This window comes from Pantherophis guttatus, chromosome 8 (assembly GCF_059756535.1).
Source record: "Pantherophis guttatus breed Tessera chromosome 8, ASM5975653v1, whole genome shotgun sequence".
NCBI lineage: Eukaryota > Metazoa > Chordata > Lepidosauria > Squamata > Colubridae > Pantherophis > Pantherophis guttatus.
In genome coordinates, this window is record NC_142070.1 from 38,398,361 (window position 1) to 38,417,636 (window position 19,276).

The following is a 19,276-nucleotide window of genomic DNA, read 5'->3' on the forward strand; positions in this document are numbered from 1 at the left end:
CAGAATCTGTACATTTTAAGTTCAACTGGATAAACTATTGGAATGAGGAATGTGGAATTGTCAGGCTTTGTGAATGCTTAGTACCGGTATTTGCTGAAACATGCCTATTGGCCTAACAATGTTGTGCCAAGGCACAGGAAGCAGAAAACAATATTAATTTCATTTCAAAGAAATGAAACATAAAAAGTTGTTTCCTCCAACAAGGGCTATCACATATGTTTGCTTTATTTTCAGTGCAGTTGTCAGTAGGATTATTATTCTTGACTTTAAAACTACTCACAGCTGCAAATCATGTGAAATGAAATGAAACAGTGCATTAGAAAATTCTAATAATTAAAATATAATTCTTTTGCTAAAAGTTGTGCAAGTATTAACTTTTCACTGAGGCAAAATATGCAAGTACTATGTCATCAATAATCAAATTGTCCATTTATAAAGTCCTTTTTTACAAATATATTCCTACAATTCTCTTATAATACCCCTATATTCTGTCCTTCTTCAACAGCTATAGTTTTACTATTATTTTTTAAATTTGCTGTTTAAATAAGTGATATTTTAATAGGTATGATTGAGCAGGATATGGAATGCTATAATTGTGCCCGACTAAATAATGACAATGATATTAATAATAATTTTTTACCTATCTTCCTGCCAAAGTACCTTAGAACAGATTACAAAGAATAAAAATAATCTTCAATTAAAAAATTAAATAAAGCCAACAGTCCTACAACAAACTGTAAAACTGCAAGATTTAAGACAAAGTTCTTTTTAAATGAAAACTGCTAGGAGAAAACTATTTAAATTACTAAGAAAGTGAAGTGTACTCAGAGAAAAAAAGGATGAGCTACGAAGAGAGAAGAAAAGGGGAATTTATTAAGACTTGTTTCAAGTGAGGATTCATGATGAATTAGATATCTTTGAAGAATCAGGGTGGCACTGCAACAGAAATCAGCAGGTAGATAGTGAATTCTGGCTGGCTCAGTCTCTCTGGAATACATAATTATATAGGAATTCCTACATAAAAGTAATCAAAATGCCAACCCATATATATGGTACAACTTTGATAAACAGAAATATCTCTTCCACTTGAACACAAATGGCTGTACACCATTTCTTAGGCTGGAAAACAAAAGACGATACGCACTTTTCAAAAATGAAGTGCACTAATAATATTTTATAGAACTTTGCTCATTAATGAATGGGCAATCAATGGATTGTAGAAATGATTATCTGCCAGTGCTTCTAAGCTTGAAGAGACCTTTGCCGATGAGAACAGAGGCCCAGAGGGACGCACATGGCCATCCCAGGTTTCTTTCTCATCGGCAAAGGCTTTTTGCAAAAATGACCAGACCCTATAAGGACGCAATCTCCGTCTAGGCCTCGGCAAGCCTTTGCTCCAGGTGAAACCACAGCAGAGAGGCTGGAGAGGACACAGTTCTGTTGATCATCGAGATCCATGTAAGATAAGTGACCCGGTTGGGCAGGATGAGGGGGATGCATGAGATAACTCAGTGGGTTGGGGAAATCACTAGGTTCCCCCCATGGCCTTCCCTACCCTGAGATACCTCATGTGCACTTAACAACCCACACATTCAATTAGCAAATACACGGGCGAAAGCAGGGACTGATCACGTTTAAGTTATGTGATTCACTTCTACGAATCCTCGGGTTCCGAATGTAATTGGCAGGCTCCATTACATTTGTAACTTGAGGACTACCGGTAAATATTTTCTGTAAGTAATAATAGCAATATAATCCTAGGAAAATATAGATAGGTTTTATTAAATGATTTCTAGATCAAGCAATTATGCCTGAACTCAGAAAACACTATGTTCTTCATACTTTGGAAGTTTGACTACAGGTAACAAGTTAGCAAACAAATGGTTAATTTAAGTAGATGTTCTCATACTGAATGTGAATATTAAATAAAAATCTAGTACAGTTTTTCCCCATTTTCCCTTTCCATTTAAAAAGCTTCAGAAGACAACATAACATTCTTTTTTCATAAAAGACTCTGCTCAGGACTCTCAAAAGTTTAACCAATGTTTGATAAAGACAGGTTGTCACTCATGGGAAGCCCTACCCTAAAGCAAGACTTCTAAATAAAATCACATAAAAGTATATTTGGACAATGAATGAAGTAGTGAGACATGGAAAAAGGCACAACTATTTAATTAGGTGTTTAGTGTAAGTTACAAGTTCTGTTTTCAATAACATTTCTATGCAATGGGCTTTAGGGTATTACTTTGTACAATTGCTGTTCAATACCCTCAAACATAATTCCTTATAAAATATATTATGCAGAATTATTGCAGAAATATAGACAATTTCAATTAATGAAAAATCAACAGGCAGCATCTTGGAAGCATCAATTCTGTGGAACATATATCAATTTATAGATCATGGCTACATATATTAAAAAGTTACAGATGAAAAGGAAGGGTAATCATTTTAAAAAGTCAGGAATAATATTTAAAACTGTCCACTTCTATATATTGGCAAGAGGCACAATTATATGCAAGGTTGTGCAGATTTTATTTCTTGGAGTATGATGCATGTGAAAATACATTACATAAAAACTATCCTTAAATAATTTACCTAGTGTCAGTTTTACTAATGATTTATTATTTTGCACTGTATAGCATCCATGTCTTATAATCATCCCAATTTTCCTACTTTTTAAAAATACTCTTAACTCCGATGTAGGATTTTCAGAGATTTCTTTTACATGAGAAACTGTTTTAAATGTATTTGCATGAAATCTTACCTCCTACCACTAGAGGTCAGCTTACTATAGCTGAAGAAATCGTATTTATTGAACAATTAATTTAATTCACATCAAAATTTTAACTGATCTTGATGTATATTTTTTAAAAAGCGAATGAATATTATTACATTATTTAATGCATTTCTGTTTTAAACATTATTTTGCTTACTTTATACACAATAGAAAACAAGCTAAATCCTGAGCATATTCACACTAAATGATATACAAACACAGACTTGTGCTTGACATAATGTTCTGTTCTGTTACAAAAACTATGCTAATCTGATCTCATATAGTCTTTAATGAACAAACTTTGTCCAAAATAAAGTTTTCCACATTAATTTTTCTCTATAGCGTGCTATATTGAGCCATGTTAGTAAAATGCTGAACAGTAGGCACAAGTCATATAAACAGAACACATCCATTCCAGTTAGCACAGATCAATTTTCTTTTCCAATATTTTTTCAATTCTGGACACAGCCACCACGAGTGATAGAAGGCATCAAGATTGGCAAAAAGTTACCCAAACCTAACCCCAAATTGTTGAAAATGCGGACAGAAGCAGCACAGATCAATTTTCATTCAAGTGTTAAGAGGATTCCAGTGGTTATATACTTTTTAATTAATTATATTTAAATAATATTCCACTCAAAGTATAAATAGATACCATGCCTTAGTACATATACACCAATAATGATTTATTATAAGTAAATAATGACATCTAAATGCTAAAGTCATCTCAATAACACTGATGTTCAGTGTGAAGCACACTTAGCTTACCTGCTTCTTTGCACAATGCTGCTAGGTCAGCTCCTACATATCCATGGGCACTGTCTGCTAGTTGAGTCAAATCTGATGCTGACAATGAGTGAGGAGTCTTACTGAGAACCTTCCTTAAGATGTCTAGTCGATCTTGAGAATTGGGAACTCCAATTTCTATCTCTTTATCAAAACGTCCAGGTCTGCGCAGGGCTGAATCTAATGCATGAGGACGATTGGTAGCTCCAAGAACTAGGAGCTGCCCTTCATTATCTTCCTAAATGACAAAACAGTTTTATTGAAAACAGGTTTACTGTAAATTGTGTAAATGAATAGTACTGTAGAGTAAGCATCAGGATAAAGATGGATAAGACTACTGTATCTTTTTAAAGCAGCCGTTAACATTTCACAAAACATTAGCAAGAATTTCTCATTAAATCCAAAATCCAGTATACACATAAAGAGATTTGGTTCCTTTCAAGGTAATACTAAACTTATTGAAAACAATGATCTCGTTTTCTAAAGAGTTATACAAATATTTGTTAAACCAGACTCAGATACTTTATTAACACAGATTTTACATGATTCTGGAAAAACTCTCTACTAGCTTATCCTTATTTGCCACAGATTAAAGCAATCAGGGTAATGCAGCAAATGGATCAGAAGCCAAAATGGTGCTCTAAGATGGTCACAAAGTCACATCACCCTGGGAAAATATATCTTTCAGCTAAAGACCTGACATCATGGTGTGACAAGATGTTTTGGTATGGGTAGGGCAGTGATGGCTAACCTTTTTGTCATCACTGGCCAGGAGTGGGGGGCTGGGGAGGCATGCGTGCACATGCCCACACCCATAATTTTATGCATCCCGCCCCCACGCATGCACGTGTGACCCTCCCTTCCTCCCTCCTGGCACACAATGGCCCGGTAGGCCCGTTTTTCTCTCACACCTGGTTCCAGAGCCTCTCTAGGAGTCTGGGGAGGGCAAAAACTGCTTTCTCCCACAGAGGCCCATTTGCCAACTTCTGGTGGGCCCAGAAGGCCTGAAAATCAGCTGGCCAGCACGCGCATGTGCGCCAGAGTTGAGCTCGCGTGCCCACTGATATGGCTACGCGTGCCACCTGTGGCACGCGTGCCATAGGTTCGCCATCACGGGGGAAGGGTGTCACAATTTACTTAACTCATATGCAAATCTCATGACTACCAGCAGATCATTTCTTTTTTTTTAAAAAAAAGGCAACAGGAGTAGCATGTGTACCCATGGCCTTTCCAAAACAGCCGTTGGCTTCAGATGCAAAGTGTTGCAGATGCTTAAAACAACTAAAGGTGCCCTCTGTTCCTTTTAAAGAGAAAGCTACCTTCTGGCTTGAACTGAGGATCTAAGTAATTTTAAGATTTTAATAAGATGTACCATTCACAATGGCACAATTTCCAACCATGTATCACTGCGGTGTCTTCACATAATTAACTAGTTCTGGACTCTACCACCTAAGACACGGTTTTCAAACTCAATTGCGTCACGTGACATATTGCGATTTATCGCAACATTTTTGCCTTTGCGGAGCTGAGGTAGGCGTGGCCTGCACGTGACACGTCTGGCCTGCAGGCCGCCAGTTTGACAGGCCTGACCTAAGCAATGTAGCTCCATCATGACACCTTCTATAGACAGAACAATATATGAGGCACATCTATTCTGTTATGTAATATAAGCTTCTATTTCATAATCTGGAATCATCATTGAGAAATAAATTTTGCCCCAAAGCATTCTTGGGCAAAACGCCTAGTATACGTTATGAGATGTGTTCCACAGTCACAGAAGGGATGGGCAAAGAGACTTACTGATCCAATGCCATCCATCAGGGTTAACAATGAAGCTACAATTCTTTTTTCAACTTCGTTCTGGGCTTCTTCTCTCTTTGGACAGAGTGCATCAATTTCATCAATAAATATAATGGATGGTCGCCTTAACAAAAATGAGAAATAACGTGTTTCTTGGAATACAAAATTAAAAGGGAAATAATAGCATGCCTCTTATAATATGCATACTAGAATAAATATGCATATAAAATGAAAAGGTAAAGACATCCTCAAATTAAACTCAATGTCTACAGACTCTATGGGCATGTCCGACTTTTCAAACCACTATTGCCTTTTTCTAGGGTATTTTTTTCAACCTCATCTACTAGCCCACGGGTATCAAACTCACCACATTACGTTGCCGTCACATGACAATTCGTGACATTTTTCCCATTTGCGGAGCTGGGGTGGGCATGGCCTGCGCATGACGCATCCGCCCCATGGGCTGCCAGTTTGACACCTCTTTACTAGCCTGTGACTTCATGGTAGCCTCCCATCAAATTACTAATCAGATCCAACTCTGCTTAACTTTTTCAAGATCAGCCAAAGAGTTTGGGTGCTGCCACCTGATATGACACTCAAAAATCACACTGAATAATTCAAATATTCAGCTAATTACAGTATTTCATGGTACAGTTAAGAGAATAAGAATGTATGTTAAAACAGTGTGTGCATTCAAACACTAAATATAGGCCAAAATTTGAAATACACACTCTTTAACCATCATAGAAATAAAGAGAGAAGAGGTAATTCTTCCTCAAAACATGAAAGCAAATGAAATGAAAATACAAACCAAAATACAATGGCTATGAACAGTATAGCACACTGACATTTATAAATTTCTACCAATTATCCTGGGGTATGGGCTTTTATATCTATCTATCTATCTATCTATCTATCTATCTATCTATCTATCTATCTACCTACCTACCAATCTACCTATCATCTATCTATCCACCCACCCACCCAACCAACTTACCAACCTAGATAAGCAAACCTTATGAGCACCAATCAGCCTACAGATATCTTACTGGTGTCCATCAGCCATGTTGACTTACATGACTTAATATTTACAAAAATATTATTCTAACTAAAAATAGTAAATGGGAATCTGGCATTCAACAAAACAAATTCCAGCCTTTGGCATTGTTAGAATGCTTCTGGACTAAGCTGCATGTTCATTTTTTGATGACTGTAAGTCAGTGCTTTCTTTAGAAGAAACTCCATCTGCCTAAGAAGAAAAACAAAGCTAAGTTGAAGTGCTAAAAAGCATGTTCTAAAGATAGTTGGTAGGGATGAATCTTAGTAGTTTGCCTTCTAAGAAATAAACATTTTGTGAGTCCAGCAGCCATTTTTAAATAGACAAACTGTGTCTCTTGGCAGCTATTTTATGAGGGCTCAAAAGTATTTGCTCTAAATATGCCATTAGAGCAAAAAAGTTACCTGTTCCTTAAGTTAAACCATCTGAAGTAACTTCACTTGAAAGAATAGAAGCATACCGTAAAGAGGCTTCAGAAAATATCTGTCGTAGCCTGGCTTCACTTTCTCCATAAAATCTACAAGAAAATCAAACATGATTCAGTGTCAAAAGTCTGACCGTCATACAATTTCCTATACAGGTACATTATTGTATCCACATTGTGATATAAATACATCATCGGTCCTTCATTTACATTTACAGATGTAGCTGTATCCTATCTGGGTAGTAAAGAGGCCCTGCATTTTAAAAACAGTAAACACATTGCTAATTTAAACTTAGATAAAGCAAGGCTGAAATAAATCAATGAAGGGCACTTACTTGCTTATTATTTCTGGACCATTAACTGTACAGAAGTGAGCTTCAACCTCATTTGCAATTGCTCTGGCTAGCAATGTCTTTCCTGTACCTGGAGGGCCATATAATAGCACTCCTCTTGGAGGTGGGATTCCTTCAGTGTCACACATAAACAACAAAGAACTGAATTTAATTCTTGGACATTGTAATGAAGTTAAAAGTTCATAATCGTGATAATAAAATTATTCCTATATTAACATTAAATTACTAATGAAATACTGTATTATATATGAAATATGTCACAATTATTTTTAGAAGCATCCCAAATGGCAGTATTTGTAAGGAACCGAACAATCAACAGCACAATTTTTGTTACTAAGAGCCATTTTAACTACTGCTGTGTATTTGTTTCTTTTAACTTAAAATAATTGAAAGAAGGTCTGTGTAAACTTTTATAAATTTTATTAGCTTTTAAAAACCATGCGAGTTGCTTTTTCATGAGCACAAAACAGTTAACATAGAAAGATTTTGCTACTCTTTCTCCGATATGGACCTTTAAAGAAAGCTGCCCAAGTCTAAGAGGAATTTTTTGGATGCCACCACAGAAAAACTATTGGGAAAAACTGATTTAGGCCATTAATTCATTCCAGCTTATTTAACAAGCAATGGTTAAGCAAAACATGACAGACAGAAAAAAACAATTAAGTCATTGTACAGCACTTGGGCAGGTGAAACAAAATATTAAAAGCAGTACAAGATCTGCCATTTTAAGAAAAACAAATGCATTTAAACTGTGTCTTACGTTAGTTGACAGGGTTACCAAATGAAAAATAGTAATTTATACCACACTTTTATATCATAGATATCCTACCGTATTTCCTAAATAGATCAGGCTGCTTCAAAGGAAGTTCAATCATTTCTTTTATAGTTTTCAGCTGGTTACTGAGTCCACCTATTGAATCGTAAGTAACTTTTGGTTCAAGATTGCACTCTTCTGTCTTTTTGGCTTGTGGTTGAATGAAACTGATCCTAGTCCTTGATGATATGAAGTAAAATGTTTCCCAGTTCTGTGACAGTCCTGTTTTATCAACCAAAAGTAATCCTTCACCTGCAAAACCTTTGTCACAGTCTTGTGATATGATTGATTCAGAATGAAGGTTAGACCCATCACCATCAAGTGCCTCTGCTGGATCAGGACTCAATGCTTCATGCCCCATACTATTTAAAGAATCATTCATGGATATGTTATGATCCTCATGCTTACATGGAGTACTGGTAGATACTTCATTGTCTGTTATTACTAATTTTCCAAGCTCAATAGATAAATTGAAACGACTACTGGCCGAATTCTCCAGTGGTAATTCCTGTGGTATCTTTAAAACATGTTGCATGTCCAGCAACACACCATCCATTCCTTTCACCTTTGTAACCTTTAGATCACAAGATCGGCCATAGAAAGTAATTTGCAGAAAATTTCCTGGCAATACTATCTTTCCATCTGCAAAAGGAAGATTAAGAAAACCAATCAGATTTCTCACATAGCCTCCGTTTAAAATATTACTGCATAAAAGTATCTGTTAATAATAGCAGTACATCAAGAAATATAATAATTTTCAAAACAAAAGCAAGATCTTGGTGATTTAAGTGCCAGTTCTCAAATTTTAAAAAAGGTTGCATTTTCTATAGTCTTGATAAGCTTTAACAATAAAATAATTGTCAGTCCTTTAGAAGGACTGAAATCAAAATGAGGATATCATATCTTACTCTTCTATTTGCTTTTAGCATCCAAAATTAATTTACTGTGACAAATTAAGATACACAGAAAATTAGACTACATGGCGTAGAAATCCAACAGAGAAGCTCAGAAAGGTTACTTTTAACAAAGCACACCTGTGAGCATGTTTTGAGGTCAGAACAACCTATTTTCGAATAGCACAGTGTTTCTCAACCTTGGAAGCTTGAAGATGAGTGGACTTCAACTCCCAGAATCCCCCATCCAGCAGCACTGGCTGGGGGATTCTGGGAGTTGAAGTCCACCCATCTTCAAGCTACCAAGGTTGAGAAACACTGGAATAGCACTTTCCTTCTTAAGAGAATATTCTATGCACTTTTAAAAGGCAGCCTCTTCAAACTGGATAGTTATAAAATTTCAAATGCAGTATTTTCCTCTATTCTTGACTCTCTTAATCCAGAGTGGTTTATTGGATCTCTGTAAAACTCAGAAATCCAAAACGTTTGACTACAGGAGACAGAAATTTATATCTAAAACTACAATATAAAGCAGAAATCATAAATTAAACCCATACCTAAGTTTCTCAAGAGGCTAATGGACAAGTCTTCAGTATTGACACAGTCATCTTTAGCTCTAAGAAAAAATAAATAAAATAATCATTGTTAACGTTTAATAAATATCATTATTTCAAGAACATCAAATGTACTCCAATGTAAGAAATAAATTAGGCTCCTGCAAAAGTGACTTCATACAGCAATTCTCATGCAGAAATTTGTTATACTGGTTCTTGGCATTACTACATGGGCTCATAGAAACTACTGCTATGCAGTCTCTGCCAATTCAATGCATAGAATCTTAAGTCCAAGCCTTAAAAATATTTTGTATAACAGAAATTGTTAAGCTAACATCAGTAGGGAGTGCACTAAACACAAAGTTTATCTACCTACCTACCTACCAATTATGTACAATAGCAGTTCTGGGTAAATGTCCAGCCAATTTGAAATCAGCAATACAAATTTTGTCAATATTCTTATATTAATGCTTCTTTTTCTGACAATCCAAGAAGACCAGTAGATGTTTCACTTATTGGTTATCTGGTTATTTTCTTACCAAGACAGCCCCTGCTACAACCAGATTACTTTTATATAATGTTTCCATCTTGGGATATGCCATTAAGGGCTAGAAATTTCTCAAGAGAATTTTGGAAGCATTATCTGGGGAGATTAATCTAAAGATGAAAACCAAAGATACAAGAGAAAAAAATATACAAGGATTTTACACAATGAGAGAAATTAAGAAACCATCCAGGATCAAATCTTTCAAATCCATCTTTCAATGAACAGTTCAATAAAGTTTTGGTATTTATAGTTCAGTTGCTTTAAGAATCTTCAAATAACTCAGTAGATATTTCCAAGCCTCCAAATTGCCTTCTAAAATAAAGTCAAGGTCAAATAGCCTTCCAGGTATTGTTTGCTTTCTCTCCTTTCATCACTTTCAAATTTCAAACGTTGCAGTAATCGTCTTCGGCCAGTAGATGGCTCTCCTGCTCCTAATTCCAGCATTCAGCAGAGTGTAAAAGTCAAAACAGCTAACTGTCAGCCATTGGGGGAGGAGGGGGTTTGAAAATAGAGATTAGAAAAGCAATTTCTCCTAATAATCACTTTTCACAATGTTGTTTGACTTTTTCCAGGCTTTCTGTGTTTTAAAACATACCTTAAATATTGCTTTTGTATCTGAATCTTTAATCTTTAGTCTTTCTCTTTAATTTTTAATCTTTAATCCTTCTTCATAAATCCAATTGCCGCTTTCTTACTATTTGGAAATTGTTTTTTAAATTTTTAACTTGGGTTAAATCTTTGGGTGAAAAGTTGGAAGTTATCTCACCCAGTTTCACTGCTGTGTCCACGCATCGCTCCAGCACAAGATCTTAGTGTCCTGGTTGTTCCAGCTTGTGACAGACCAAGATGGCCTTTGTCCCTGCTGCAGTTCGGGAGAGCTTTCTTCAGTTCAGTGAGGAAATTGTGATTTTGTGATCAACAAAGTGCCTCTCCTTTCTCCATCACCCCTCCAGGGCGGCTAGAACCCATAGGGCAGAGGTCTTCAAACTTGTCAGCTTTAAGACTTGTGGACTTCAACTCGCAGAATTCCAGCATAGCTGGCTGGAGAATTCTGGGAGTTGAAGTCCACAAGTCTTAAAGCTGACAAGTTTGAAGACCTCTGCCATAGGGTCTCCCGGAAAGCAGTTGCCGGCTGCATTTCACGGAGCCCAGCAGACCTCCGTTATGTTCCAGTCGTCCCCACCACGACGTCAACCAGAAGTCACCAGGCTAAAGGTTGACTCAGGCTCAAGGTTGATTCAGCCTTCTATCCTTCCAAGGTTGGTAAAATGAGGACTCAGATGTTGGGGGCAATAAGATGACCCTGTAAACCACTTAGAGAGGGCTGTAAAGTACTGTAAAGTGGTATATAAATCTAAGTGCTATTGCTATTTAAGAGCAAAGTGTTTGTAATCTAAGCTTCCTGAAGGGAATTACCCTTTACAGAAATACACTACATATAATGTACTTCATTTATTCAGCAATTCAGATTTGAGTTACAAAGATATTTTGGGGAATAAGAGAGAAGGTGCACAGCACAAATATACTTGCTCTTCATATCTGCCATGGGATCTTAAGAAAAGGCGAACTGCTTTAAAGTGCTACAGTTGTGCTCTCCACACACTACAAATGTTTTCTTCCAGAACTCAAATATGAAGCAGTGCAAATGTCCTGACATGCAATGCCAGTTTTAAATATGATGAAAACTAAGGTCTTTAAAATAAATTTCATTATGATCACATGAAACTCTTTCATCACAAAATTCACTCAAAGTCACAATAAATTGGAAATCTGAACATAGGTAATAATGTAAAATGCAAGGATATCAACATACCCCAGCTTTACTTCCACTTCCTCTGCCTGAATTACAGCACCAGTCACAGGCTGGACAAAGACCGTATCACCAGGTACCACTTTCAGGTTCTTCTGTGTAATTGCACTTAAGCCAATTTTTTTACCAGGGAAGCCTGCAACAGGCCATGCTGTGCAAACCTAACCAAAACAATAGAAAATATAGCTATAAAATAATCCATCTAGTGTTAACCCTTTCATGAAAAATAAAATACAACATTACATAAACAAACACCCTGCATGTACAAATACATATAGAATTGATAAGGAAACTACCTCTTGCTTAGAGTTTTTACTGGTAAGTAGCACTGGACGCCCTATGCAAATATTTCCTAGCTTCATGTTGTTAAGTGCCAACTGCACAAAAGATCCTCTGTATATTTTGGGGACTTTATCATCTTCTAAAATTAAAGAGAAAAATACAATGATACATGTACTTATCATTGGTTGATCTAAAATCTTTAAGAATAAAGTGCAGATTATTTTAAAGTCAATATAAGAACAGAACATGATATGCAATATGATATCTTTGATTTAGAACATAAACCATTTGGACCATTCAATTAACTCTTGCAAGAACAACAACATTCTGATGTTCAACAAACCTTGCCTGTGTTGTTCTACTAAAGTTCTATTTTATGCTGCCCTGAAAATATTAAAGTTCAAGGCGAAAAGAGGCTCTGCCCATTCATTATATTTCTGCATTTTACATTACAGGTAGTCCTTGACTTATGACCGTAAATGAATCCAAAATTTCCATTGCTAAGTGTGACATTTATTAAGTGACTTTTGTCCCATTTTATGACCTTTCTTGCCACAGTTATTAAGTGAATAACAGCAGTTAAGTTAGTAACATGGTTATTAAGTGAATATGGCTTTCCCATTGCTTGTCAGAAGGTTGCAAAAGGTTATCACATGGTCCCAGGACACTGCAACCTTCATAAATATGAGTCAGTTGCCAGACGTCTGAATTTTGATCATGTGACCATGAGAATGTCATGTCAAATGGTCATAAGTCATTTTTTTTTCAGTGCCATTGTAACTTCAAATAGTTCACTAAATGAACTATTGTAGGCTGAGGACAACCTGTATTGAGGGATCACTGAGGAACAACTTCCAAACCATGGCTATCATGCAAATACTTAGCCATTATAATGCAATTAACTTTGAATAGAATTAATGAGAAATGTGATGTATGTTTATTCATTGTAACACAACTCAACCAACATAATTACAATGCTCTATCTGCCTCCAAAGAACTTGTGAACACTAGAGTAGTCAACGAGAAGTGGCAGAATTCTTGTTAATTTCATTCCAAATCCAACATATCCCAAATTGGTTAAATGTTGCAAAGTTAAGACACCCAAAATGGTCCATGGAAGGACACTAGATGGCAGAGTAGTAAGAAAAAGAACTGCATCAAGCCTCAAATGAATAACTATAAAAAGTATAGCTGCATGAGTTTACTTGAGCTACCAGCAGTTGAAAACCCATAATGTATTCATTAGGCAACAAGAGCACACTGGTGTAGAATCCAACTCTTTTCCCCTCTTTTAAAGACAGATCTGGTGTCTTCCAAAAGATCACTATTATGAAGGCAGGTATATTATGTTGAAGCCAGGGACCTTGTCACCAAGCATTTCAAGTCAAAATCACCATACAGAGTAGTACCCAACAACTGGAAGGAAAGGTAGGAGAGATGCTTGAAACAACCTAAGCAGGCAAAAAGGAATTTGGCATATCCTAGCCCCCAACTGTGACATTCCTTTTTAAAAAAAAAAAAAAAATTATTGAAATTTATTATAATACAATACAGTACAATCAGCCAGACAGTGTTATTTTTCTATACAGGTTAGATTGAGTCTTCCTTTACTTTTCATCGTAATATAACGTAATTTACATATGCATCTTAAGATTTATATTAACTGTGAAATTACAGAAAATTCATATGGCATGCCCTGTTTTGGAAAAAATGATAACAACTATTTAAAACTGGAGCAGCTAATTACAACTTTAAGCTACTGTAAATCCTGAACTGAACTGGGGATGAGTTGAATACAGCATTCTGAGGATCTCTAGCAAAGCAATTTGGGCTTTCCCAACAGGTAGTGAGGATGAGTCCTAAAATTTATACCTCAACAAATTAAATTGCATTCCATCTCATGCAGTTCCAGCTACCTGCAACGTTCAACACAGAGATTTAAAAAATAACAGTTTTATATTAAGCATTGCAAAAGAAAAAGGATGATCGCAAACATGCAAACAACAACTGGGAGCCTCTGCCGCGCGGGTGGTTATGGGAGCAACGTGGAGCTCCCATGTAATACCTCTCCCGCGCAAGCTGCACTGGCTCCAGGTGGTCTTCCGGGTGCGCTTCAAGGTTCTGGTTACCACCTTTAAAGCGCTCCATGGCTTAGGACCTGGTTACTTACGGGACCGTCTACTACCATCAATAGCCTCCCACCGACCAGTACGCTCCCACAGAGAGGGGCTCCTCCAGGTGCCGTCGGCCAAACAATGTCGGCTGTCGGCCCCTAGGGGGAGAGCCTTCTCTGTGGGGGCACCGACGATCTGGAATGAGCTCCCCCCAGAGATACGGAGGATTCAGGACCTGCGCACCTTCCGCCGCGAGCTGAAGACGCTGCTATTTCATCAAGCTGGCCTCGCCTAAATCTTCTCCCTTTTAAGTGTAAATTTTAAATTTTTTATTGTATTTTAAAATATGGGTATTTTAAATTATGGGATTAATTCAGCCAAATTTATTTAATTCATTTTATTCGATTTTAAATTTTGTATATCTATGTGTTTTATTTCATGGCTGTGCACTGCCCTGAGTCCTTCGGGAGTAGGGCGGTATAGAAATTCAATAAAATATAAATATAATATAAATATAATAAGTGTTTCATTTGGATGGAGATTGCCAGAATTTTGAGCCCCAACTCATTCTCCGTTCAGGGAATGAACTACTCGGTATATTTCCGTATATCACAGATATAACATCTATTATGTGATGGGAGTGAGGCTATAACTGCTGCAAGAATCTTGCAAGAGCCACGTGTTTCTGTCGCAACAACCAGAGGGACCGTCCTTAAACGGTGCTTAAGATTCCTCGATGCTTTCCCAACCTAGCCTACCTTACAGGCTTGTTGAGAGCATGAACCATCCCCGCGAACCCGCGCACGTTACCAGCATCCTAGCCTACCCTTGTCCAAAAAGTCTGCGACCGACAAACTCAGCCACCCGAGGGGTTCTGGGGCTGCGTCTCGTTCGTCGAGAGCCGAGTCCTGACCCCAAGGAGGCCGTTTCTTGCTTTTCCTCTTGCTGGAAGAGGACATTGCAAGACTTCAGCGAAGAAGGCGGAGGCAGCGCCGCTTTAATCGTATCTGGACCACGAGCCCGGCTTCTTCCCCGGAACACAACATTCGCTCGAAGAGATATTAAAGAGTTAGAGAATCATCGATTCAAGACCGCCTAGGCCAGGGGTCTCCAATCTTGGCCGCTTTAAGACTTGTGGACTTCAACTCCCAGAAGTCCTCAGCCAGCTTTGCTGGCTGAGGACTTCTGGGAGTTGAAGTCCACAAGTCTTAAAGCGGCCAAGATTGGAGACCCCTGGCCTAGGCGGTTTATTAAAGATTGGAGACCCCTGGCCTAGGCGGTTTATTAAAGTAAAGACCCCTGGCCTAGGCGGTTTATTAAAGTAAGCTTCAAGCGCTCAAAAACGCCGCTCGGTCTCCTGGAGGCGTTTTTAAAAAGTCAAATGTTCCTGATCACAACCGTAAAAGAAATTCGAATGCTAATGTGATTTTCTTTTATTTTTTAGGAAGCTACACCGAATATCACTCTTCCATTTTTTTTGAGTCTACTGGATGCTCGGTAGCAGGGAACGGATGTTGTTCTAGAAAAATCTATCTCTATGGATAACCCACAGCTGGCTATGTTCAATGTAATGCCGGAAGTCTTTCCGAAATGCAGCGTCCCACAGAGCCTTGGCTTTATTTTGCCCAAGAGGGCAGAGGTGGGCAACTATGGCCCTTTTATGATTTGTGGACTTCAATTCCCAGAATTCCTGAGCTAACATGGCTGGCTCAGGAATTCTGGAAGTTGAAGTCCACAAGTCATAAAAGGGCCATAATTGCCCACCCCTGCAATAGGGGGATGATTGCAATGCTGTTTTTTTCGTTTGGTCACTTCCTGATTAAACTGTTTATTCGGCTACCCCAGGCAGAAGATATTACTTTAAATAAGATTAGCTGCGGGTGATAAAATCTTAAACTCAGCGTATTAAAGGAAATGATTAGCTTCCCTGTTCTTTGTGGCATTTGTTTCTAATTAATCTTAACCTTATTAGTATTAGATTAAGTTTTAGAGTGTAATCATATGCTGTACACTCAATCTGAAACGAATTTCAGATTAGCGGATGTTAAATCACAGCCTCAATATTAAATATTTACTCAAAATTAATTTAACCCAAATATTTCCCCAGAATTCGATTCTGATAAATTTCATTAACGTTCTGAGCAGTGGTGAAATTCAAAATTTTTTACTACCAGTTCTGTGGGCGTGGCTTGGTAGGTGTAGCAGGGGAAGGATACTGCAAAAATCCCCATTCCCTCCCAACTCCTGGGGGAAGGATATTGCAAAATCTCCATTCCCACCCCATTTTGGGGCCAGCCAGAGGTGGTATTTGCCGGTTCTCCGAACTACTCCAAATTTCCGCTACCAGTTCTCCAGAACCTGTCAGAACCTACTGAATTTCACCCCTAGTTCTGAAGCATTTGTTTTAGGTTCACTTCTTTTTTTCAGTCTGTTCATTGCTATTATATTGTTTGTTAGAATTATATAAAACAGGCATCATAGTACAAAATTTCCGTCATGTGTGGAGTCCTTGGTGCTCTCTGAGCTGCTGTTTGTTTGGTGACGTTTCATTACCTAATTACACTGATGATATTACCGAGTCAAGTAATGAAACGTCTTCAAACATTGCAGCTCAGAGCAGCAAGGAGATAACAACGAAACCTGACACAGCAGTTAACTCTGAGCCACACATATTTTCATTCTGTCTGTGTTAAAGGGAAAGTGCACAAATTTAAAAGTACAACTGATTATCCTATTTGTAATAGATTATTTTCAAATACAGACTCTGGCAATATCAATATATTTTCTATAAATATCGATATATATTCTGGCAATATCAATATATAGAAGAACATCCTACAAACAATAGCCTTGGCTTTGGTTTATTCTGCAGCTGAATATTGTGCCAGTGTGTGGCTTAACACCACTCATACCCAAATGATTGGTATCCAATTCCACCAGACAATGCATATCATTTCTGACACATTGCATCCCTCTCCTGTGCACTGGTTACCAGTACTTATCAATTTCGTACTGGCCTGCATTAAAACACAAGCTGTCATTTGGCTAGGATCAAGGATGCTGAACAACAAGGCTCCCTATTTACCAGGACAATATGCAATCCATCACAAGATTAAAATCCCCTAGGCCAGCTTGGAAAACAGCTATTCACTTTAACATCTACCAGTTTAAGCCCGAGAATGCTTGGACAGAGGAATGATCTAAAGCAGTGGTCCCCAACCTTTTTATCGCTGCGGCCCGCTGAGCGCGCGCAGGGGTGGGGGCACGGCCCAGGAGCTTTTGCGCACGGCCCATTGCGCACGGCCCAGGAGCCTTTGCGCTGCAGCGTTCATGTCCCCCGGCCGCTGCGCGGCCCGGTGCCAGGTACTCCACGGCCCGGCACCGGTCCGCGGACCGGGGGTTGGGGACCACTGATCTAAAGTACCTTCTTGTGGCCTCACCATTATTATCCCTCATCTGGTTTTGACCTGCTTCACTCTGGTCAAAATTGAACAGAATTAGGTGCGATACTGGAAGATGTGCCTCCGTCCTACTATCATTGGGGATGCAAAGATTCCCCTTGTTGCGAGTGTGGTGCTAATATGCAAACTTTTAAACATATTGTAGCCAACACTCCAGAATAGCCAACACTCCAGAAGATAGGCTTAAGATACAGAAGGATCTTGACAGACTTGAACATTGTGCGCTATCTAACAAAATGAAATTCAATGGTGAAAAAAGTAAGGTTCTACATTTATGCAAGAAAAACAAAATGCACAGGTACAGTATATGTGGTACCTTGCTCAATAGTAGTAACTGTGAGAGGAATCTTGGAGTCCTAGTGGACAACCATTTAAATACAAGCCAGCAGTGTGCAGCAGCTGCCAAAAAAGCCAATACAGTTCTAGGCTGCATAAACGGAGGAATAGAATCAAGATCACGTGAAGTGTTAATACCATTTTATAATGCCTTGGTAAGGCCACACTTGGAATACTGCATCCAGTTTTGGTCACCATGGTGTAAAAAAGATGTGGAGACTCTAGAAAGAGCGCAGAGAAGAACAACAAAGATGATTAGGGGACTGGAGGCTAAAACATAAAAACAATGGTTGCTTGAACTGGATATGTCTAGTTTGGTTAAAAGAAGGACTAGAGGTGACATGATAGCAGTGTTCCAATATCTCAGGGCTGCCACAAAGAAGAGGGAGTCAAGCTATTCTCCAAAGCACTTGAAGGCAGGACAAGAAGCAATGGGTGAAAAAACTAATCAAGGAGAGAAGCAACCTAGAACTAGGAGGAAAATTCTGACAGGACAATTAATCAGTGGAATAACTTGCCTTGAGAAGTTTTAAATGTTCCAACACTGGAAGTTTTTAAGAAGAGATTGGATAACCATTTGTCTGAAATGACATAGTGTTTCCTACCTAAGCAGGTGGTTGGGCTAGAAGACCTCCAAGGTCCCTTCCAACTCTGTTATTCTAATTCTAATTGTGTAAGATTGCCCACAATGTGTGTTCTCTGGTTCTCTAAAAGATGCATATGAAGCAATCCCAGAGGTGATCTCTTGGATAGCTGAACTGGAATCCAGTTATAAGGCCACTGCCATATGTTTACTTCCCTCATGTTCCCATCATAAACAAACACTATATAAATAAATATATATATATAGAAGTTTTGAAGGAAGTAAAAAAATATTGTAAGATCTAAGACTAAGGTGACTAAGACTAAGATCTAAGATCTAGTGCCACAACAAATACCATTTTTTTAGTCTGGCACTGCCTAGAAGTGTTGGACTTCAATTCCCAGAATTCCTAGACTGGAAAATGTTGGAACCTAAATCTGATGCATCTCAGATTTCAGAGATCAGGAACTCAACACCGAAGTTTAATATTATAATTTATTTTACTGTGAAATGTATTCATTAAATGTATAGGGCTGCCCATCTCGTGTCCAGACAGAGTATATTACAATCTTCTCCACTGTACAGAGTGGAAAGAAAATTGGAACTGTAAGAAAAGCCTTGACTGAGCCAACTTCTCCAACTGGAGCAGCCGCACGGAAGTCCAGCCTGTGAGTAACTCTACG

General features: G+C 38.1%; 1 protein-coding gene across 4 annotated transcripts in view; it reads right to left on the reverse strand.

Annotated features, from left to right (window-relative positions):
- Positions 1 to 15,701, reverse strand: part of AFG2A (AAA ATPase AFG2A) — a 157,706-nt gene extending 142,005 nt beyond the window's left edge. For all 4 annotated transcript variants that reach the window (XM_034442841.3, XM_034442839.3, XM_087874603.1 and 1 more), the window contains exons 1-9: positions 15,040 to 15,701; positions 12,114 to 12,238; positions 11,821 to 11,978; positions 9,464 to 9,522; positions 8,029 to 8,655; positions 7,182 to 7,311; positions 6,883 to 6,939; positions 5,366 to 5,489; positions 3,548 to 3,803 (exon numbers count right to left, since the gene is read on the reverse strand). In XM_034442841.3, coding sequence (XP_034298732.2) covers positions 3,548 to 3,803; positions 5,366 to 5,489; positions 6,883 to 6,939; positions 7,182 to 7,311; positions 8,029 to 8,655; positions 9,464 to 9,522; positions 11,821 to 11,978; positions 12,114 to 12,238; positions 15,040 to 15,172 — 1,669 coding nt within the window. In that variant the 5' untranslated portion in view covers positions 15,173 to 15,701. The remainder of the gene's footprint in view (positions 1 to 3,547; positions 3,804 to 5,365; positions 5,490 to 6,882; positions 6,940 to 7,181; positions 7,312 to 8,028; positions 8,656 to 9,463; positions 9,523 to 11,820; positions 11,979 to 12,113; positions 12,239 to 15,039) is intronic.
- Positions 15,702 to 19,276: the final 3,575 nt, after the last annotated feature.